This window comes from Phodopus roborovskii, unplaced genomic scaffold (genome assembly GCF_943737965.1).
Source record: "Phodopus roborovskii unplaced genomic scaffold, PHOROB, whole genome shotgun sequence".
NCBI classification, from domain to species: Eukaryota; Metazoa; Chordata; class Mammalia; order Rodentia; family Cricetidae; genus Phodopus; species Phodopus roborovskii.
This window is the reverse complement of record NW_026126546.1, coordinates 8,997,678-9,021,889: the sequence shown is the minus strand read 5'-3', so window position 1 is coordinate 9,021,889 and position 24,212 is coordinate 8,997,678. Positions and strand designations below refer to the sequence as shown.

General features: G+C 46.6%; 1 protein-coding gene across 5 annotated transcripts in view; it reads right to left on the bottom strand.

Moving 5' to 3' along the window:
* Fam53a (family with sequence similarity 53 member A) overlaps positions 1-23,971 on the bottom strand; it is a 30,112-nt gene extending 6,141 nt beyond the window's left edge. Inside the window, exons 1-4 of one of the 5 annotated variants that reach the window (XM_051200308.1) lie at positions 23,515-23,971; positions 9,328-9,564; positions 4,222-4,276; positions 1,322-2,025 (exon numbers count right to left, since the gene is read on the bottom strand). In XM_051200308.1, coding sequence (XP_051056265.1) covers positions 1,322-2,025; positions 4,222-4,276; positions 9,328-9,405 — 837 coding nt within the window. In that variant the 5' untranslated portion in view covers positions 9,406-9,564; positions 23,515-23,971. The remainder of the gene's footprint in view (positions 1-1,321; positions 2,026-4,221; positions 4,277-9,327; positions 9,565-23,514) is intronic. The other 4 variants (XM_051200312.1, XM_051200310.1, XM_051200309.1 and 1 more) reach the window with 4 other exon arrangements.
* Between the last annotated feature and the right edge of the window lie 241 nt (positions 23,972-24,212).

Sequence of the window (24,212 nt, the reverse complement as noted above, 5' to 3'; positions counted from 1 at the left end):
CCCAAACACAGGCAGTCTGCACTATCTGCACTGTCCCAATATGGGTTCAGCAGACACACTAAAGCAGCTCCTTTCAGGACAGCCCCGGCACCACCCACAACACCCAGAGTGTGTGTGACGAGTGTAACATGCACTCACAGCAGTGTCTACAGGAGGCAAATCAGGCCTGAAGCCCTGGGACATCTATGGGTAATGGGTGTCAGGGAATTGCCAATGCCAGTCACCAAGAGAAGAGAGGCACAACCCTGCCTCCCCCTCAGTCCTGCTTCCTGCAAGAAGTACCAAGGGGCCAAGTATTTAATCCCAGCATTCAGGAGGCAGAGGCAGGCAAGTCTCTATGACTCCAAGGCCAGGCAAGTCTGGTCTTCATAATGACTGAGTTCCAGACCAGCCAAGGCTCCTTAATGAAGCACCTGGGGTCTACTACTTCTGCTCCCCCCTAACAACCAACAGAGGGGAGGGAGAGAGCTGCTTGGCTTCACTCTAGCTCCCCCCCCCGGGGGGGGGCAGATACATCCAAGTACACATGTTCTCCTAGCCACAGTGAGGGCCCTTCTCACTGGTCTCCTGGCCTCCCATTGCTGGCAGTGGGCACCTCCCTGGGACCCAGATGAGAGCAGGCAGTGAGTGGTCTGTTACACCAGTTAAGACCCTCCCTCAAAACCAAATGCTCAGAAGGGTGGCGGTGGTACACACTTTTAATCCCAGAACTCAGGAGGCAGGTGGATCTCTGAGTTCAAGGCCAGCCTGGTCTACAGAGCAAGTTCCAGGACAGCCAGGGCTATCCAGAGAAACCCTGTCTCAAAACAAACAAACAAACAAGCAAACAAACAAACTACCCCAGAATGTGTCAGGGGACGTCCAGGGTGTGATAGCACAGCACATCTAGGTACCTGCTGGTCTCTAAATGAGGCACAGACCACCAAGTCAGCAGCTGTGGCTCCTGTAGCCATCACAAGCCAAGGGTCTGGGCCTTCAGTGGTACCAAGCTCTGCCTCAGCTTCCAGGAAAGGTTTTTGCTCTATAAATAACTGCCACCCACAAAATGTAGTCAGGGTTCCCAAGAGCTGAGGTTCCACATGTGGGGGCTCTGCCTGTGGGTTATGACTGAAGTTTTGGGGCAGCTGGGACAGGCCATCCTTCCACCAACCAAGCTATACCATGTTCCCTGACAAGCTGGCCTCACACAGCAGCATCTCAGCTCAGAAGAAAGTAGTCAAGAAAGATTAGAGGACTGCTGGCCATAGCCAACCTCACCCCAAGACTAACAAAGCGAAACACAGGCTTCCTGAGCAACCCCTGAACAAAAATGTAGCCTCACCCGCGTCATTTTCAGAAAGTCCAGGGATGGGCGTGTCCACCTGGCATCCTCCTCCCGTCTCCGCTTTCGACGGACCCTCCTCCCATCCAATACACAAGGCTGTGAGCGGCACCGCAGCAGGCCATGGTGCCGGCCTAGCTCAGGTGTGGATGTGGGGGTGCTGCTGGCTGAAGGCAGGCAGGCGCTTGGAACTACAAGGTGCTCTTGTGAGAGAGACAGTCGGCGCCTGGAGGAAAACGAGGAGGGCCCTGCAGAAAGCCAAGGTGGACCTGAGCTTGCAATGCCTTCACTGCCATCCACAAAGCCACTACTGGCTGAAGCTGGCCGCGGTGTCAGTGGTGAGGCAGGGTCCCCAGGGCCACTGCGGCACTGCAGAGTGGCGCTCCCACCACTGTTGCATCTCCTCTTAGAGACGGGAGTCCACACCTTGGAGCCACTAGGACGCCATGGGGAGCGGCATCGAGCCAGTTCCTCTGGTTCTGACAAGGACCGGCAGTGTCGCTTGGTCGGTGGTGCTGCAGGTGGCCCTGTGCTCTCACGGAGGTCCAAGAAGCTGCCCACATCCACAGGCCCTGGAGATGCCAGCTGCCATTTGAGACCTTCGGTGTGAGACACACCAAGTGAGCCCAACGGGAAGGGGCCTGAGGCTGCCTGGCTGCCAATGGGCCATCCTCCATGTAAGGCCTTCCAGGGACTCTTGTCTACTAAGGAAACACAAATGTGTGGTAAGAAAAAGATGAGCAACAGGAAGCCACACTGCTGCCTCCCTTCCCAGGTTCGTGGACACATCTGAACAAAAACACCACTGCTACACGGCTGCACCAACCACCGGATCTTCAGTGGCCACTGGCATCTGAATCACCAGGCTTCACCTGTTTCGTTTTTTCGTTTTTGAGACAGGGTCTCTCTATACAGCCCTGGTTGTCCTGAAACTCACTATGTAGACCACACTGGCCCCAAAGTCACAGATCCATCTGTTTCTGCCTCCTGAGTTCTTGGAGTAAAGGTGTGTGCCAGTAAGCCTGGCTTCCCCTGGTCTGAAGGATCTGTCTCTCGATCTGTGGTTCCTGAAAATAACCTGATTCTGATCTTACCCCCATTTCACTAATACATCCTCTAAAGCTGCGTCATCCCCTAAAGGTGGACCTTTGCCAGCCAGAAGCCAGACAAAGCTCCTTCTTAGAAACTGCCACATTTCTTAATGACCAAAGCCGACAAACAGTCTCAAATATTCTTTCCGATAGAGGCTTTTGCTGAAGCTAGGTGTAGTGGCTCATTTCTGTGACCCCAGTATTTGTGAGGCAAAGGCAGGATTGACCAGCATTTGAGTTTCACCTTTTTCTGGGATATACAGTGAAACCCTATCTCAAAACAAGACTTAGCCTGGACATCTGCCTGCTGGACATTGAACTGGGACCCCCACCCAACATCCTTAAGTCCCATTTCTTCAGCCTTACAGCAGGATGCTGGCAATGGCCCCTTGGTGGCTGATCATCTTGCAACACATCTACCTAAGATATCACAAGTACAACATAAAGAGTACTTACTTCTTCTGCCCCTTCCATCAAGCCCCTGAGGAAGATTTAGGAGTCCTTAAGACATCTGAGCTCAGACTGTAGCTCACAAGACTCAGCATCCAGGAGCCAACACAAATCTATACCCCCAGCCCAGCTCAGTGACCACATGACAGCTATACATCTGCCCAGACTAGTCCAGCTCTCCTCCGGTCAGCTCAAGCACTCAGTACAACCTGGCACCCAGACCCTGCAATGAGCTCTTCTTGCTAGCTGCAAAGGGCAGGTACCTGCTCCAGCCCTCACTCACATAAGTGCAAAGTCAGGTATGTGGGTGTCTTCATATAGAGTCAACCCAGCTGTGAGGCCCAATATCCTGTAACCTGACCAGAGGATGCTCTAGACGCTCTTAATGAGAGGGCATCCAACAGGTCACTCAGCCTTTCCCTGCTTCTTCCAATTACTGTCAAACTAAGAGACACTGGAGTAGAGGCCACAGAGACCAACAGGAAGCAGCCAGGGTCACCTCTAGGGAAAAGATACATCAAGGGCCCTGGGGTGACCTGAGATAGCAGGAGGCAAGAGAGGGGGCTGAGAGGAAAAGGGAAGACAGGAGTACATTGGAGGCCTCAGAAACTCTGAGCAGGGACTGAGACAGTTAATGTGGTCCATCCCATATGCAGGGTGGCCTGGAGGAACCAACATCAAGTGAGAGGGAAGACACACTCCCAGGTGAGATGGGGGATGGAGACTTCACATCCTACTTCCAACTCTTTAGGGAAAAGTTAGTCCATACCTCTGCTTTTGTAATCTGGTGCTCAGCAAGTAAGCTATTCCAACTGCCAAGACCAACACAGGGTGATTCCAACCCCAGGGTCTTTGCTTGGATTTATCAGAAATGTGCCCCCCACTTAGGGACCACTAAGTGTGACTGCTAAAGAGCAATGTGTCAGGAAGTAAGGGCAAGCCTAGGCAGGCCCAGGAGTGCTCCTTCAGCCAGTGTGTACCACAACAGAAAGACAGCCAGAACCACATACCACCTTGTTATTCCTCCCCAGTAGCTAAAGGAAACCACAAAGTGGGCCTTGTGTATCATATAAAGAGTAAAGCAGTCCCTAGTCTCTCCCACATCACCACCAGCAGCAAAGAGAGGCCTTGCTGAGCCTTGACCCTGACCCATCCTGCTTAGACACCAGTTCTGACTCCCAACCATGAGCAGGGAAGGTGATGGCTCATGATCTTCCTGTCCCACATGTACTTCACACAAAGGCCTCCCGAAACCTTGCCCTAATGCCTGACTCAGTCCAGCTCCAAATCCCCCTCCTGGCCAAAGGCCCAACACCATCTTACTCCATCATGAGCTACCTGGGCTTCTGAGACACTTACCGCCAATCTCCAAAGGGAACAAATGGCCACTTTTGTTCAGTTTCTCAGCAGAGTACTAAAAGTGACAAGAGAAAAGTCTCAGTGCTCATGTGAAAACTCAAGAATCCACTACAATAATGCTATTTCTCCCTAACACCTCTGCCAGTGTTAAAACAAAAAGCACTGACCTATAGACAAAATCTTTTTCTTAGTAAAAGGGTTAAGGTTTGTTTTTATATAAATATATAAAAAAATTTTACTTTCTGTATAGAGAGGTGGGTTACATATGCACTACAGTTAAATTGAGAAGCAACTTATGGGAGTCCTTTCTGTCTTTCCACGTGGGTTCCAGAATCAAACTCAGGTTATGGGGCTTGGCAACAAATGCCTTTACCTGCTGAGACATTTCACTAGTCCAATACAATTTTTTTTAATCTAACAAGATCTAGCTGAACAAATGGACATCATCCCAAGCCACTACATGCTCTGCCATATTTGCTCTTGAAATTTTGGCCTTTTCACTTTGGATAGTCTGTGCTAATGGTCTTTCACACCTCACCACCTAGTTACTTGCCAGAAAGACCCTAAGGGGCTGGAGAGACAGCTCAGCATTAGCTGCTCTTTCAGGACCTCAGTTCAGTTCCCAGCACCCACACAGAGATCATAACCATCTGTAACTCAAATTCCAGGGGGGGTCTGACGCCTTCTTCTGACCTCCTTGAGCACCAGGTACACACATTCAGGCCAAATACTACTAAACAGAAAATAAAAATAAATAAAATTTAAAAAAGACTGAGGACCTGGAGTGATGGCTCAATGGTTAAGAGCACTGCCTGCTCTTCCAGAGGACCTGGGTTCAGTTCCCATACCCAAATGGCAGCTCACAACTGTCTATGACTCCTGTTCCAAAGGATCCAATGATCTCTGGTTCCACAGGTATTGTGCAAAAGTGCACAGACATGCATGATGGCAAAACACCCTTACACACAAGGGAAAAAAAAAAAAAAAGACTAAGCCAAGACCTAAGAACCCTTTACTGCTAATGACAGTCCAAATATAGAATCCAAGCCCTAGTCTGATGGCCCCAGCCCTGAGAAGAGTCCAGACAGCAGGATAACCCCCTCTAAGAAAGCAGATAAACTAGTGGCAGTCTGCACCGGAAGAACCGCTGTTCTTTCACATAATGAGAAAGCCAGGTGCTTGGTACACATTAATAATCAGGGAGGCCAAGGCAAGAAGAATACTCCAAGTTCCAGGCCAGTTTGAGTTACTTAGCAAAACCCTGTTCAATCAATCAACCAATCAATAAGCAAGACAAGTATAGTGGCACATGCCTGTAATCGAGCACTTGAGATTTCATAGATGGAAAAAGGAGGGTCAGGAGTTTGGCAAATAGCAAGGCCAAGGCCATGTAGGCTAGGTAAAACTACATTCTCAATAAATAAATAAATAAACAGATAGATAGATAAATAAATAAATAAATAAATAAGCAAGCAAGCAAGTAAATAAATACATAAGAAGTTAAAAGTTGGGTTTATGACCCTTCAACCACAGGTAGCCTGTCCACAGATAGACAGGTATTCCTGTGCAGTGGATTATGTCTCCCCGAGCACAGTTGAATGGGAGTAGTAAACATAAGGCCAGCCTAGGCTCTGTGGGTACTGAACAACCTCAGACTAAGGTGGAAAGAGAGAAAACTGCTTTACAGATGCTCTTATGCCACTGTGCATAATTAGTTGGCTGCCCACACCCTTCAAATAGCTAGCTGAAATGCCCCCCCAGTCTTGAGCCAGCATAATGATTTCCCCTTCTACGTGACTGATAACCACTCCCCTAGCCAATAGTCCTCCTACTGAGATCCAACCACTTCCCCAGGGCAAGTACTTGCTGTTCTCATAGCCCACCTTCCTTGGGCCTGCATCCCCAGTGTGCATAAGAATACACTCATCACAATAACCCTTTCTTAATCAACAGAAATGGTTCCTGGGATAGTTGAGGAGCTGTGGGCCTGTATCTAACCAGATGTATTCAGTGCACATTCAAGGACTGGTACAGCACTGCCAGACCCTTCACAGCAGGCATCTACAAGGCGCTAGCTGTGTGAGAGGTGGGTTGAGCATGTGGACAGCTCAAGGACACGGGTGCAGACACTCAGAACAGTGGCTCTAATGCAAGAGAGCAGAGTACTGATTACATCCACTAGTAGGGACCCGCCTCTGTATTATACCACATCTTAGGGCCTTGAGACATGGCAGCTTCTGAGCCTCCTTGGGAGATATTCAAGAAAGTAGATTTGCTATGACAGCAAGCTCCCACTGAGGCAATCCAAGCCTGGCCCTGTCCAGATGGACATGACTAGGGAACATACATGGGACACCAACTGTCCATGTCACATCTATCTAAACCAGTATCACGATGAGCCTTCCAAGCTTCTTGCTTCCAGCTCAGCCACATCACACTTTCCTCTCTCCTCTTCCCCTGGCATTTAGCTCATAGCCTTTTACTCTAGCTCTACCACATCTCCTGGACCAATCTAATGTTGGTGGTCTTGGCTGGCCTTTCTCTCTGCTTCCGTTGGTCTCTTTCTTCCCATAGCTACAGGGGACTGTTACCCTGATCTGAATCATAGTCCTTCTGCTTCAAGCCCTTGGCACCTGAGTCAAATCCCCGGACCACGGTGTTTATGTCTTGGTTAGGTTTTCTATTACTGTGATAAAACGCCATGACTAAGAGCAACTTGGGAGGAAAGTTTATTTCCCTAGTCATAGTTCATGGAGAGAAGCCAAAGCAAGACTTCAATCAGGGTATGAAGCAGAAGGTAGAAACTAAAGCAGAAGCCATGGAGGAATGCTGCTTACTGGCTTGTTCTGTGCAGCTTGTTCAGCCTTCTTTCTTATACTATCCAGGACCAACAACCCAGGGTGGTACTATCCCTATTGGGCCCTCACCATCAGTCAAGAAAATGCCTATGATCTTATTGTCTCAATTAGATGTGTAGGTTTGTGTCAAGTTGGCAAAAAAAAAAAAAAAAAAAAAAAAAAAAAAACCCACCCATCCAGCACAGAATATGATCTTCACTGCCTCCTAGCCCTAAGCCAGGAAACCACTTCCTGCTCAAGTCATTGCCCACTTCCTCCAGCTACACTGGCTCCTTCTCTTCTGCCTCCCTAGAGGTAAACACTTTCCTAGCTCTGTGTTAGAAGCCTCAATGCACAACTTGAAATGCACATGTGAAATTCTAGTCCAGTGTCCCTGCTGTCTCAGAATACTCTAAGCCCAAATATATGTGACAGGCGGGCCCATCTACCTGTCAACTGTTCCTTCCTTGTTGCCCCGAAATCCCTCATTTTCCCTGCCAACAAAAAAACGTTCCCATCTTCAATGAAGACCCCCAAACCACACTCCAGATCCTCACTGTTGCTCTGGCAGCCCAGCAATACATGAGACCACTGCCTTTACCAATCCACCACCTATGGTCACAAACCATCTGTGCCTCTCCTCCCTCGAGGTAGCAGTGAGTCAGGTACAATCACTCATTTTTCCAGGTCTTTCTGAAACAGCTGTTCTATTCACTACCCTCCACATATAAAAAGGAAAGTAACAAAACTAGGTGTGCCTCAGGTACAGGGCATATAAGTTGGGAAAAGAGGAGCCCATATGACCAAAAACAGTGAACACAGACTGCAAGGATGGGAGGAGCCAGCACTGATGTGTCAGGGGAGGGCTGGAGGGTACTGGTTTATAGAAAGACCAGAGGTGCAGAATCAGGTATACACATTGTGAGTTCATAATGACAGAGCCCACGGTGGCAGACGTCAGCTTCTGTCTCAAAGAGAGCTCTAAGGCTAGGTAAGGTCCCTTGCATTCTCTAGCTCTGTTGCCCTTGTGCTTCAAAAGCTGCATCATTCTGGTGGCCCAGGTGCCACAACGGTGGCTACACAAGTTTGTCCCCACCCAGAACATGGAGACTCAAGCAGGCAACAGAACAACCGACACTAGCACCACAGCCATAGCAATGGGTGCACTGAATGTATAACGGTTTTAGTTTTATCAAATTTTACCTTTAAAACTGATATTCAGCCAGGTGGTGGTGGTGCACACCTTTAATCCCAGCACTTGGGAGGCAGAGGCAGATGGATCTTTCTGAGTTCAAGAACCAGCCTGGTCTACAGTTAGTTCTAGGAAAGGCAAGGCTACACAGAGAAATCCTGTCTTGAAAAACCAAAAAAAGAAAAAAGAAAAGTATTAATTATGTTTAGGATGCCTTGACTATGTGAATCTACATTTCTAAGTGTAAATTTTATGAAAAGTTCATTGGGAAGAATAAGTCATCCAAGTTTAGAAAGACTTCTGCCTATAGTCTGGGCATGAACACTGCCCAAAATGGACGTCGTCATCATCATACAAGACCTTAAGAAAAGAGTGCAAGAGCTGTTTGCGTACTTTCTTTGTGTTTCTGGAATCCCTAGCTGTATTCACAGTGTATCTGTGTTTGCTTCAAGTTTCATGGCACTGAAAACCAAAGACAAAACATTAAAGTACATCTGGAGTCATGCGATAAGTAGTAAGTTACAAACATAAAACATTAAAAATAAATGACCACTGGGTGTGATGGTGCATGCCTGTAGTCCTAGCACTCAGGAGGCAGAGGCAGTTGAATCTTTCTGAGTTCAAGGCCAGCCTGGTCTACACGGCTAGTTCCAGGCCAGCTATGGGTGTGCAGTGGATCCCTGTCTCAAAAAAAGGGAAAACTTATAAAATTCATTATGATTTAATAAATAAATGGCTTTATGGTTAAAAAGAAAAAAAAAAGAAAAAGAAAAGACCCATCCACCAAGCTAAAGCCGTGAAGCTGTGAATCTGTGTTGATAAATCTGAGATATCCCTACAAAGGGGTAGCAGGACCACAGGATAACTTACCCTGTCGTTTCTGGTAAGCAGGCCACAGAACTCTGTGAAGGTCAGCTTTGCATTAGAAGTTGATTTGGTTTGTGGTGATGATTATGACAGACACTGGGTTCTGTCCAACAACCCCACTCAGCTCTGTCTCCACCCTATAGTGTGCTGTCTCCATGTCTGTCTCCACACAGTGGGTAGTGCCCACCTCTGACCCCCAAGCTGACTCACCGGGCCAGCCTCATGGGCCCTTCGGGTAAGGTCATCCAAACTCTGGTTCTGCAGCTTCTCTGTGATAAGAGTGACCATGGTCGGAGCTCTTCCTTCGTCCACATCTATGGGCACTGGATTTCCAGAGCACTGGACATCGCAGCAGGCTCAAGCCATCAGGTCTGAGCTAAAACTGAGGGTTATAGCTCTGACTTAAGGATGCTGACCCACTTCCATGGACTCTTCAGGGCTGTGTCTCTGTAAAGAGAAATTGCTACATGACCATGTGTAGAATGCTTCAGTCCATATTTCTGTTACATACAACATCCTGTGTACACAAAATGTTCCTAACATCCCTCTGACAAATACCTTCCTGATTCCAAAACAACAAAGCATGTTCCTTCCTGGAACCTCGAGTAACATCTTTAAACCTCTAGTAACCTTCTAGTAACAGCTACAACATCTAGTAGTTCTCACCCTGTGGGTCACAACACCTTGGAGGGTGTCGAACAACCATTTCATAGGGTTGCCTAAGATCACTGGAAAACACAGATGTTTACATTACAATTTATAACAGTTGCTAAATTACAGTTATGAAGTAGCAATGAAAACAATGTCATAGTTGGGGTCAGTACAACATAACAAACTACACTAACTGGTTGCAGCATCAGGAATTTTGAGAAGCACTGGTTCAGATGAAGACCAAAGGGTGAGGTGCTTATTAGAACCAGCCTCCAAGGCTTCTCCTAAAGCAGCAAAAAAAGCCTATGTCAGGGAGAACACTGTAGTAAGCTACTGAATCCCACACCACAGAGGCCTGCGAGCTTTTACAGTTGAGCTCCCCAACTCCAGCCCTTGAAACTGGGGTTCTCTTCAGAAAAGATGAAGGGTGGGGTTCCAGAGGTAAGCACAGAGTGCTAGACTAGGTCCAACCTGAGGCAAGGGACCAGGTCAAGGAAGGACACAGGCTCTTCGCTTTCGATCTCAGAAGTAAGCAGCTAAGAACATGCAAGAGGCCTTGCAGCCTTTGCAGCTGTCACTGGCTCTGATTCTCAGGGTTTCATACTATGAGCAGGTGCGTCAGCCAAGGGCTACCAGCTTAGAAAGCAAAAGCAGCCAAAACAGGGTGGGAAAATTTGGCCAACTGAGATAATCAACAGGTAGGGCTGGGAGAGGAGTTCAGTAGTAAACACTTGCTAAGAGTGCAAAAAGACCTAGATTCACAGCACAGTTGTGGAATACCAATTTAGGATGTGTTACATTTGTTTATGCTGTGGAACGTTTGTTTCAATGATGCAGATGTGTTGCATTTGTTTTGTTTTTTGAGACAGGGTTTCTCTGTAGCTTTGCAGCCTGTCCTAGAACTCAATCAGTAGACCAGGTTGGCCTTGAACTCAGAGATCAGCCTGTCTCTGCCTCCTGAATGTTGGGATTAAAGGCATTCAACACCACTGTCCAGCCATGTTACATTCTTTTATGTTGCATTTGTTTAACTCTGTGAAGCTGTGTTACTTTGCCTGTTTAAAACACCTGATTGGTCTAATAAAGAACTGAACGGCCAGTAGCAAGGCAAGAGAAAGGATAGGTAGGGCTGGCAGGCAGAGAGAATAAGCAGGAGAAACCTGGATGGAGAACAAGAAAAGAAGGAGAGGAGGACTCCAGGGGCCTGCACGGGACCAGCCTAGACTCTCCACATGTGGACGACAGTTGTGTAGTTTAGTATGTTTGTGGGACCAGGATCTGTCCCTGGTGCATGAAATGGCTTTTTGGAACCTATTCGCTATGGGGAGGATGCCTCACTCAGCCTTGATGCAGAGAGGAGGAGCTTGGTCCTGCCTCAACTTGATATGCCTGCTTTGCTGACTCTCATGGGAGGCCTTACCTCTTCTGAGGATGGGAGGGGGGGGTGGATAGAAAGGAAGTAAGGGGAGGGGACAGGAGGAGAGGAGGGAGGGGAAACTGTGGTTGGTATGTAAAATAAATTTAAAAATTTCATTAAAAAAAAACAAAAAACCAATAACACAGCACTGCATTAAAAAAGAATCACGAAGGTGAAGCACCCTAGTAGTCAGCCTTGCCCTCAGTGCCCTTGACAAGGTACTGTCCAGCAACAGATCAGAACAAGCACATTACTCAAAAGGGGAATGAAGAAGAAAACAGACAGTTCCTAGAAGTTAAGTTAGCCCAACAGAACCACCTCAGGGCCTCTGCAGTATGTATCCACTACCAGGCCACCTCCTTACATCCAGTAAGGCACTCCAAGGGAAAGAATTCTTGGGAGTGTTTGCCCCAAGAGCAGAGGGTATGAGCCGCAAGATCCACACCTGATGGAAGTACCATCAGTCAGGTAGGCTCATGCTGGCAAACAAGATGCACCCAAGCCTAGGACTCTGTCAACAGAAGATGGGAACGCAATGAAGGAGAAAAATCATATGGACATTTCTACAGATACTAGAAAGATCTCAAACAAGATCAAACACCCACTTTTTATTCTTGAAAATATATACACAGCTATCAACAGAACCAGCAAACATTCCCTCTGTGACTTTGAAATATGAGGCTCAAAATCCACATGTAACTGAACAGGGCAAGGCCAGCATGTAGCAAGTGTGGGTAACAGGGCCTCGTCACCATCACCACACTGAGCACACGGGTAACAGGGCCTCGTCACCATCACCACACTGAGCACACACTGGCTAGCCTGGAGCCTGGCATGATTTGCATTAGCAGATGCGGGGAGCAGGCTGCCCAGCCCATGCTTATCTGTGAACCCATTTCAATAAAAGTTGCCAACACATGGGTGCTATTCTCAGCCAGGGATACGTGCCACACCACTCCCATACTATTCCTGAAATCTCATCCACATACCTAAAAGCACAGCACTTCGTATAGTCAGCCCCTGCAGGGTGACCACCAGCTCCAACTTATATCAGAGATGGGCAGCAGCCAGAGCAGGGCCAGCCTGCCTGCTTTTCTTTCAAATGGAGGAGACTAAATTAGAGCCAGTCAGGTCACAGGAGCAGTACTGATCCTCCATAAGCAGTACTGATCCTCCATAAGCTTTGAGAGCCAGCAGGGACATAGAGCCATAGGCAGCCTGGCCTCACTGTTCATCTACACTAAACATACCTCTCAGCCTGCCCAAACAGAACAAGGGTTTTCCATCAAGAATGATGATAACAGTGCCCATTCCTGGCCGATATGCCAGAGGGGTTCTCACATACCTTAGGACCTTTTATTTAATTTTTCAAGATTTATCTATTATATATACAGTTCCCATGCATGCATGCCTGCCTGCACACCACAAGAGAGCACTAGCTCTCATTATGGATGGTTGTGAAACACCATGTGGTTGCTGGGAATTGAACTCAGGACCTCTGGAAGAACAGCCAGTGCTCCCAACCTCTAAGCCATCTCTCCAGCCCCTTGTTACTTTTTATTTTAAGATTTATTTGTTTTTAAGGCCAAGTGGTGGTAGCACATGCCTTTAGTCCCAGCACTCAGGAGGCAGAGGCAGGTGGATGTCTGTGAGTTTGAGGCCAGCTTGGCAGAGCTAGTTCCAGGATAGGCTCCAAAGCTACAGAGAAACCCTGTTTCAGAAAGAAGAAAAAGGAAAAGAAGGAAAAAAAAAAAAAAGACTTACTTATTTTATGTGTCTGGATATTTTACCTGCATGTATGTCTGTGTACCACATGCATACTGAGGCCAGGAGAGAGTGTCAGATCCCTAGAACTGGAGTTATACACAGTTGTGAGCTGCTATGTGGTTGCTGGGAATTGAACACTGGTCCTCTGGAAGAGCAGCCAGTGCTCTTAACTACTAAGCCATCTGTTTAGCTCTCACATGCCTTATGCTAACCTCATCACAAAGCACACACATCAACCTAGAAAGGCCACAGAAATACAATGCAACTTTAAAAAATTGAACAAAACCACCAAGCGGTGGTGGTGGTAGCAGCGGTGGCGGCGGCGGCGGCGGCGGTGGCGGCAGCGAAGGACCATGCCTTTAATCCAAGCATTTGGGAGTCAGAGTTAGGCGGATCACTGTGAGTTCCAGTCCAGCCTGGTTTACAAAGTAAGTTCCAGGATAGTCAGGGCTGTTACACAGAGAAACAGTCTCAAAAAGAAAAAAAATTAACAAGATCACTAGGATTTATATTTTGAAATAAGCCACATGGTTATTGTAGAAAGAGCTGGTTCTAAAGCTGGAGCATCTGGAGTTTAGGAGGCGATACATGAGTCATGAAGGATGAAAGGCTCTTAATGGACCAGACACAGGGTCACGGGAACAATCCAATCCACAGACTGAAGTAGGAGTCCCAAATCCACACGAATGAGTCAATATCTGAGAAAAACCAGTCAACAAAAGTGAAAGTTCTTCCTTATAGCACAGTGACAACTACCAACAAGGATAGAACAACAGAAAATTTAAAACTCCACCATTTTACAATATCCTACATAACAGTTTCCAGCAAGGATCATCTCTGAATGCCAACCACATTCAAAGGTAAATAGAATATTGAGTCTCCAAGTATGTTCCCACAAAACAATTACAAAGGAATATAATGAAAGCTAGCCTCAACCACAGGATCAAAGTAACCACAGCCAGTGACATGACATAGAGATACCACAAGACTCCTGAAGAGACACTAAAGAAGTCACAACCCACTGTGGAACTCCTCACAAAAACACAAAACATCTAATTTTTCTTCAAGACAGGGTTTCTCTGTGTAGCCCTAGCTGTCCTGGAACTTGCTCTGTAGACCAGGCTGCCCTTGAACTCACAGAGATCCCTCTATCTCTGCCTCAGGAGGAAATGTCAGGGGAACCCAGTGAGGCAATCAATAAAATAACTGACAGATCGTTTAAAAGTAGTAAGTTGGGTTGGAAAGATGTCTTAGTGGTTAAGAGCACTGACTGCTCCTCCAGAGGACCAGGATTCAATTCCTAGCACTTAAATGGCAACTCAAAAAGTCTGTAACTCCAGTCCCAGAGGATCTGATATTCTCTTTTGGCCTCCACAAGCAATGCACGCACATGGTGCACAGATATATGCAGGCAAAACGCCCTACACACAAAACAAATAAAATCCCCTCCCAAATTTTTGTTTAATTTTTTTTATAATGTATCATGTTCTGTCTGCATGTATGTCTGCACACCAGAAGAGGGCACCAGATCTCATTACAGATGGTTGTGAGCACCATGTGGGATCTGGGAATTGAACTCAGGACCTCTGGAAGAGCAACCAGTGCTCCCAACCTCTGAGCCATCTCTCCAGTCCCTCCCCTCTAAATTTTAAAAAATAATTGCTGGGTCATGAAAGAGCAGAGCAAGGCCCTACCCAGACCAAAGGGGATCAAATGCAATAATGATCCTCAAAGGAACAACATCCGAAGTCTGATTAATTGCTGTTAGATAACAACACATTACAGGCATTATTGTCCAAATTTTATCATCATTCTGTATGATATGAGATGTGGATATTTAGAGGGCCTGCATGCTCCTAAATAGGGGAATGGCTAAATAATGAAATTACCACCCTATCATAATCACAGATGTTTAAAACACAGAACATGGAGCCTGCTGGAAATTGCAGAAGAAGGCATGCATACAGCACAATTCACAGGGATAAGCAACTCAAAGCAGCTCATGGGATTAGGGTGTGGCTCAGTGGTAACACCTGTCCCTCGGTGCTCCAGGCTCTGAGTGCCATCCCCAGCACTGCAAAACAAAGCAGTTCACAACACCGGGAAACAAACTAGACAGTGCTTTTTAAAAAGCCTTTCCTGCAAAGACCCAATTTCCAGACAAAGTCACTTCACAGATCTTGGGGTTAAAGCTTGAATATAGCTTTGGGGGATGCAATCCAACCCAGTGCCAAGTGAATCTCCCTTTACAGGAATCTGAATACACAAAATGAGACAGAGTTCAAAAGGCCTATTTTAGAGGGGCAATCAGAAAAGCATCTCTGAATGCTAAATGAGACTAACAGCTGAGCAAGAGAGGGGGACAAAGGACAAGGCTGATACCAAGGTAGACAAAGGGAAGACACAGCCTAATCAGAGAAACCTGGCTCACATGACAGAACTGACCAGCACGCAGGGCAGGCCACACCACGCCAGGGGCAGATACTCCAATGGGAGCTGAGAAAGGACTGCAAGCTCAGGTACTTGGGGAAATACAGTCATTCCCACATCCACCCCTCCTGAATGTCATCTCCACACACAGAGTGAACACGCCACAAAGGACAGGCTCACTACAACACACTCTCCAAAACTTCTGCAAGTAAGCCAATAGCTTGGGTGAACCTCTACCCAGCTCCCTGCAGCTCTTCCCTACTCAGCCACAACTTCCAGGCCTGGCAACTGCTGACACCTAAGGCAGCCCTTTGACCCATGTGGAAGTCCCAGGCTCGGGCTCAGCAGGGTGATGCCAGTGCTCCAGGCTCCTGAGTCACCCTTCCAAGACACAAAGCAAATCCTCCCCCTAGCTCATGATCTTCTTCCTCTCCATCCCACAGTGACCATGCCAGTACCCCAGGAGAAGCACACCCTGAACAGGTACCACACAAAAGCAGTATAGGAGTGCCCACCAACTCAGCTCCACCAACCTGGGGAACAACGTAGTTTCTATTTGTTTAACTCAAGTTATCACATGAAGTTGATGGGTTACTGCATGACCACACTATCTGTGTCCTATGGCTGCAGTAACATAGTCCCTCCCCAGGTCCTGTGAAAGTGTTGGTGATTCTGGCTTGACATCTCCATATCCCCACATCTCTGTGTCCACTGCACCACTTTTCACAAGAACACCTGTTACTTGGAATTAGAGCCCATGACTTAATTAACTTACATGGGAAATTACCCTATTTCCAAATTAGTTCACAATTCTGAGGTCTTGGGGTTAAGACAGAACAAGTCCCAGAAAGTCAAGCTTTACTCAGAGAAACTCTGTCTTGAAAAAAACAAAAACAAAAACCCTCTACATAACAATTAATATTTTATTTTACCATGGCAAGGAATATCTCATGGTACAGGTTCAAAGCCCACACAACTGTGTCTGAACTTGGAAAGGACTTGCCCACCAGCCTCTCTCCAGACACACTGTGTCTCTCAGCTCTGGACATGGGACTGATGCACATGAGCAAGAGAAGCTGCATAGATTCCTTGGATCCTCACCTTCCACCAGCTGCCCAACCCCTACATCAGCAATGGTACTTATACCAGCCACCAGCTCTCCCCTGTACCAGCCCATGCTACACTTCCTGAAGGTTCTGTGAACTTTGTTTTTGTTTGTTTGGTTGGTTGGTTTTTGGTTTTTTTTTTGTTTGTTTCTTTGTTTTGTTTTGTTTTTTGGATACAGGATATCACTGTGTACCCCTGGCTGGCTTGAAACTCATTCGGTAGACTAAGCTGACCTTGAATTCACAAAGATTCACCTGCTTCTAACTCCTGAGTGCTGCAATTAAAGACATGCACCACCATGCCAGGCTTTAAACATTCTTAAAACATTTATTTATTTGGGGGCTGAAGAAATGGTTTACTGGTGAAGAGCACTTGCTACTCTTACAGAGACCCTGGGTTCAGTTCCTAGGACCCACATGGTAGTTTACAAGCATCTGTAATTCCAGTTCTAGGCCTCCTGAGACATCATACATACACACACATACACACATATACAGAGGTAAACACATACACATAGTATTAATTTATTTGTTTTATATATGTGCGCGGCACATGTAGAGGTCAGAAAACAAATTGCAGGAGTTGCCTCTCTCTTTCCGTACTGTGGGTTCTGGTACTTGAACTCAAGTTATCAGGCTTGAAGTTGTATTTACCCACTGAGCCATCTTGCCAGCCCCCTCTGAACATTGTTGGTAAGCTATTCTCAACACCACACTGCCTATGAAAAATGGTCCAATTAAACTACACATTGATGTCTGCCCCTAAGATAAGTCCTTCCTTTCTTAAATACAGTGTCTCTGCCTAGTAAAATTCTTTCCTCAGATTATAAAGCTCCTAGAAAAAGCTCTGCTGGTTCACAGGTGCTAACCCTGTGTTGTCTTGGGAAGCAGTGCTTTGCTACCCCTTGTGATTGGCCTCATCTTGCAGCTTCCTAAGAATGGTGCCAGTGAGACACACATCTTCTCTTTGGGACTGCTTGCAGGAAGCCGACACTTCTGCCAATGGTCTGGCTTTGGGATCTTTTTTCTCCGGTGTTAGAAAATGAGCAAGAGCTTCAGGTATCTTCTGAGGGATTTGGAAACTTGGTGGCTACTGAGTGACCTCAGTGCATCTCTGGCAATGGCCCCAGACTATTCCTACTCAGACTACTGACACATCTTCTCTCTCCTGACACTCCAATCTTTAAGATTGCCAGTGTTCTACATTCTAGGGCCCATCCTCGGCTTCATCCTCTAAACTTTCTACTGACTCATGACATACACACCCGATATGCCTGGCCTCTCCACACTGCTCCCTCATCTCTGCTGCTTCGGTATCTTTCTTCTCTCAGCCTACACACCACCTAACCTACACTACTCCTATGACCCCACTCTACCCACTTGGCTTTCAGAAAGAATTTCCTCTGATGTTTGCCATCCCACTCTCTACTTACACGATGAGATGGAAGCCACCACACAGCAGAGGCTCTCAGGCTTACAATCCCTGTGGATGGGAAGAACTTATCCTGGCATCCTCGCAGGCAGGCAGCCTGATGAAGAACTTAATAAGGATTTGCAGCACAATGGGATTTGTGTGAACACCCAGGCTCCAGAGCAGCCTGGAAATAGCATGGACAGGTGGAGAAAGTCGCAGCAGACCCAAAGCAGGTACCCAGCCAACACAGACCTTGACACTAAATTCAAGTCCAAGCTTGATAAGCTACTCCACCTCCTCCAATCTGGCTAACATACTACATAGGAAGAAAAGCTTTCAAGTCCTGCTTAAAGAGCTTGCTGTACAATGAAAGGAGCCTAAAGCACAAAACCTGGCCAACAATTATCCATGTCCATGTTGCTCCCACTACACAGACAAAAACACTATAGCCTGAGGAAGTAGTTCTAACGAGATGAGCATAAGAACCCACAAGTTAGTTCTGCTAAACCAAGGTCATCCCAAATTCAGGAAGCAACAGGCAGCTAACACCATTGGCACACAATGCCAGATTTTATATTTCTTTTTTATTTAGTTTTCTCTCAAAAAGCATCTGTAAGCTAAACACAATGGTACAATAGTAAGTCTTAGGAACTCTAGAGGCCGAGGCAAGAAACTGGCCTAGGCAAAAGACAAGATATAGATATATATAGATATGCTCACAACTATCTGTAACTCCAGTTTCAGGAGACCCAATGCCCTCTTCTGGCCTCTGCAGAGAACCAAACATGCTGGCAATACACATACAAATATGCAGACAAAATGCTTTCACATGTAAAATAAAAACAAATCTTTAAAACGGAAGTACAGAAGGGCCAGCAAGATTACTCAGTGAGTAAAAGGCTTGCCTCCAAGACTGATGACCTGAGTTTGATTCCCCAGAATTAAAATAGTAGTGAGAATTGACTCCTACACCTACACACACACCTACACTACACACAGGCTTATTTTAATGTAGAGCACATGAAAAATAATTAAAAATCTGATGCATATCAGTTATGAACTGTGGAGTCTGGAGAGATGCTTTAGAACATGAGTAAGACTCCTACACTCCTCTCAGGAAAATCAGTCTAGTTACCACCTTGACAGTGTACAGTGGCTAAGCAGTACAGACTAAGGTGAAATAACCCTATCTACCATGCTCTTTAGGAACATACCCCAATGGTAGCATACCAGGAGACATGTGAACAATGGCCTAGGGAGTCCTTGTGTATATGTAAGGTCCAGCCAGACCCACCTGATCAACCTGCCTGAGACCCTAAACATGGGCTACCCCACTGAGCTGCTGTAGAATTCCAGAACCCAAAAACCATGGACAATAATGAATTATTATTACTATTTCCAGTCATCAACTGTGGAGGTAATTTGTTATGATGCCATAGTAGCCCAAACAATGACATTTAATCCACAGAATGGAGCCAAATGCCCTGTTCGTTCCCCTCTTGGGGACAGTCACAACTCCTGCAGGAAACAACTGTTACATCTGGACACCATACTGATTCTCAGAGAGACTGGAATAGACTTGTTTAGACGTCACCTTCTTTTAAAGGCCACACATAGATGTTATACTGATTCTGGAAAGCCTGGAACAGAACAAAGCCTTGTTTGGGTGCCACAAAGTTGGTACAAGTTTTTAAAAAAAAAAAAAAAAACTTTTCAAAACAAAATGAGGAAGCCGGGCGATGGTGGCGCACACCTTTAATCCCAGCGCTCGGGAGACAGAGGCAAGCAGATCTCTGTGAGTCTAAGGCCAGTCTGGTCTACAGAGTGTGTTGTAGGACAGCCTCCAAAGCTACAGAAAAACTGTCTCCAAAAACCAAAAAAGTAAATTAATTAATTGATTAATTAAAAATTAGTAGGGCTGGAGAGAAGGCTCAGTGCTTGTTATCATTCCAGAATATCCAAGTTTCATTCCCAACACCCATCAGGAACTCACAACTGCCAGTAACTGCAGCTTCAGGGACTCTGATTCTCTTTTCTGGCCAATGTGGGCACTGGCACACACATGGCATATACTCACATAGACACATCATACATATAAATAAAAATAAATCTTACCAAAACCCATTTTATGAATATTAAAAATGAGAGTATAATTTGTGCCTTTATTTGAGATAAGGTCTCATAAAACCCAGGAACCACAAACTCCTGAGGAAGCCGAGGCTGGATTTGAACTTCTTCAACTCTTGCTTCCTCCTTCCACGAATGCTGGGATTACAAGAATACCACCATGTCCAAATCTGAGTCTAAAGTTTATGCCGAGATGCAAAACACTCAGACAATACATTACTGAAGAAACAGAAGAACATTAGTGGATTTATTATAGAACTACTGCAATCAAGCTAGTGCACTATAAGCAAAAGAACAGACAGAACAAAGTCCAGAAACAGAAGAGCATCAATACACCAAATGATCTTCGGCAAAGCCCCAAATCTGATTCAAGAGAGCAGAGTCTGATCAACATCTTGAACAACTGGATATCTGCATGTTTAAAAAAAAGGGGGAGGGGGTCCTAGAGCTGGGCATGGTGACACGCACTCCCGAGACAGAAGCAGGTGGATCTGAGGCCAGCCTGGTCTACAGAGCAAATTCCAGGACAGCCAGGACAGCTACACATAGAAACCCTGTCTGGGGTGGGGAGGTGAGGGAGAGTAGATAATCTAGACACAGACCTGATACTCTTCATGGGCCTAAGTGTGGAGTTTAACACTCTAAGGGCTGGAGCAATGGCTCAGAGGTTAAGAGCACTGGCTGCTCTTCCAAAGGACCTCAGTTTGATCCCCAAAACCCACATGGCAGCAACTGTCTATCACTGCAATTCCAAGGAGTCTAATGCCTTCTCTGGCCTCCAGGGCACTGCACTCATGTGATGCACAGATATAAATACAGGAAGCCATGTGCACAAAATAATTTTAAAAAGACCAGTGGTTCTCTACCTTCCTAATGCTGCAATCCTTTAATAAAGTTCCTCATGTTATGGTGACCCTCAACCATAAAATTATTTTCACTGCTATTTCATAACTATATTTTTGCTACTGTTATGAATCACAATGTAAATATCTGATATGCAGGATATCTGATATGTAATCCCAGTGAAAGAGCCATTTGTCCCCGCAAAACAGTCTCAACTCACAGGTTGAGAACCAATGTCCTAGATGATAATATTCATATGCTTAATTTTAGTAAACTTTGAATAGGCACAATCACCAAGCATGGTAATACATGACTTTAATCCCAGCACTGGGAAATCAGCAGCAGACAGATTACTGATAGTTCAAGACCAGTGTGATCTACAAAGTGAGTTTCAGGCCAGCCAGAGCCACATGATGAGACCATTCCTCAAAAATAAATAAATAACTGGCGAGGCGCCCTTCAGTATGTGACACTGGGGGCTGAACAAATGGCTCAGCAGTTAAAAACATGTCTTAAGGGAGTTGAGGCCACCCTGGTCCACGAAACGAGTTCCAAGACAGCCTGCTACACAGAGAAACCCTGTATCAAAACACAAAACAAAACAAACAACAACAACAAAAACATGTCATAGAGTTTCTACTGCTATGATAAGACGCCATGACCAAAAGCAAGCTGGGGAAGCAAGGGTTTATTTTAGCTTACAGTTCTACATCACTGTCCTTCAACAAGGGAAGCTGGGGCAGGACCTGAAGCCGAAGTCACGTCACGGAGGAACTGACTTACCGACTTGCTTGGTCTTCACAGCTGGCTAATTCTGCCTTCTTACAGCACCCAAGACCACCAGCCCAGGGGTGGCACTGCTCACTTAATCACCAACAAAGAAAGTTGGGCAACAGGACACTCAATTGAAGTTCTCTCTTCCCCTGGTCAGGGCAACACAAAAGTAGCCAGTGTATATATATATACCTTCTTGCAGAGAACCTGAGCTCAGTTCCTAGCACCCTCATTGACTGGGTTCCAGCTTCAGGTGATCCAACAACTTTTTCTGGATTCCTCCAGTACCTGTACTTACAACACTTGTACATCATCACACACACACACACAATACACATAATTAAAAAATAAACCTTTAAAAAGTGGGGCATTAAGCCAGTTAACACAGAAGAAACTTAAACCTCATATCACTAAGTGAAAGAAGTCAGTATGAAACGTATGACATTTTAGAATAAGCAGAACTAGAGGCAGTAAGAAGGGTGAGTGGTGACCAGTGGCTGAGAGAGGGAGGCATGAGCACTGAAACTACTCTGCTTGGCATTATAAAGGAAACTCAAAAAGCTTAGCATCTGGGCGGTGGGGGATGCTGTTTGGGCTGGAGGGATCGATAACTCAGTGGTTAAGAGCACTAGCTGCTCCTGCAGGGGACCTGTATTAGATCCCTAGCAATGACATGGTGTCTCCACACCATCTATAGGTAACTCCAGCTTTTTGGAACCAACACCCTCCTCACCAAGCATGCATGTGTTGCCAACACACGATCAGGCAAAACAACTCACCCATACACAAGAAATAAATGTTATAATTAAAAAGACAACAACATTGTTTGGTATTTTCTCTGTCTCAGAGTAGCAAATTAAAACTGTCTCACTGTCTCTTCAATAGTTGTCAAATTCAGCCTAAGTGAAGAAAAACTAAAAGGCCATGTAAGTAAGTATGGTGCCAGTCCAAGCCACAGCTGCTATACCAGAAGGAAAAGTTCCAGAATCAAGATCTAAGTTCCAGGAACAGCTGGCAGAATCATTTATCAAGCCACGGGAGGGGACCGGGCTTGCTATACCAGTGCACACTGAGGAGTAAGGAGGGAACTAGCCCAGGAGTCTGAAAGAACTTCCACATACAGGCCTGCACTAACCAAACCTGTGAAAGAAAACCCAGTTTCTAAACAATTTCAGCTTCCATTTTGGAGTGATATTTAGAATTTCGAAAGAAAACATCCTTGCTGGGTGGTGGTGGTGCACTCCTTAATCCCAGCACTTGAAGGAAGAAGCAGGCAGATCTCTGTGAGTTTGAGGTCAGCCTGGTCTACAGAGTGATCAAGGATAGCCAGGAATATAAAGAGAAACCCTGTCTCGGGCAGAAATAAACTAAAGTACACTCTTAAAGTCAAACTAACCCGCCTTTAAAATTCTCAGAGTTGAGCTGGGTGCTGGTGGCTCACGCTTTTAATCCCAGCAATGGGGAGGCAGAAGCAGGTGGATCACTGTGAGTTGAGGCCAGCCTGGTTGGTCTACAGAGCCAGTTCCAGGACAGGCTCCAAAGCAATACAAAGAAACCCTGTCTCGAAAAAATAAAAAAAAAAAATCTCAGAGTTGAGATATTATTATAATCTAAGTAATGGGCTAGAGGTGTAGGTATGCCAGGCCCAGGGATAAAGCCCCAACGCCAGAAAAGGGGAGTAAAAATGGATGCTTAGGTCCATACTTAAAGATATATACAATACTTGGAAATGCAAAAGAAAAGAAATTCAACCGTGATAAAACCCAACATACAAAATAAGGCAACAACAGCCAATCAGGTGCGTCAAAATGCACAGTATACATCTCACATTCCATCCTCCACTCACAGGAAGTGTTAAAGGGACTTACTTACACACCCTTCAGTCTACGCAGAGAAGTGGCTTCGGAATACACTTCCAAGTCACCTTCCACAGGTCCTTGGGGAGTATGTGCTCTGAGGATTCCCTTAAGGGTCCATCATATCTCGTCAAACTTCCTGCTTCCTGATTACAGAATAACAATCACTAAGTCCCAGAGACAGTGGGCTCAGGGGCCCAATGGCTCAGCATGGCGACAAAAGATCTCAAAGTCGACACGAGAAGTGATTCAACAAGTGGCAGCGCGCCCCAGGCGCAGCAGGCAGGCCTTACCGCCCGGCGTGCAGGAGCGCGCACAAGAGTGCTTGGGGCCTGGCCTGCTTGGAGGGGTCCCGGGACGAGCGACGACTTCGGAGAGCTGGGGCCAGGGGACTCTGGGGAGCTGAGGCCCAGGGGTCTTTGAGGTGCTGGTTCGCGGGACACGAGGACCGTGCTGGGCCCGGGGCGCGCGGGGACCTTAAGGTGCCGGGACGCCTGCCGGCCCGAGGGGATGGTGTTCGGCGAGCTGCGGCGATGCACCGGGCTCTCGACGTGCGGCTGCGCGGTGCGGACACCCCGGGCCGACAGCACCAGGACGCGGCGTTCTGGCGGCCGGAGTCTGTGGCGGGGCTCGAGCGAACGACGGCCCGGAGCACTCTCCGCGAGGCCGGCGAGCGCCGGGCTCCGTCAGTGGGGCGGGGCGCCAGCCGC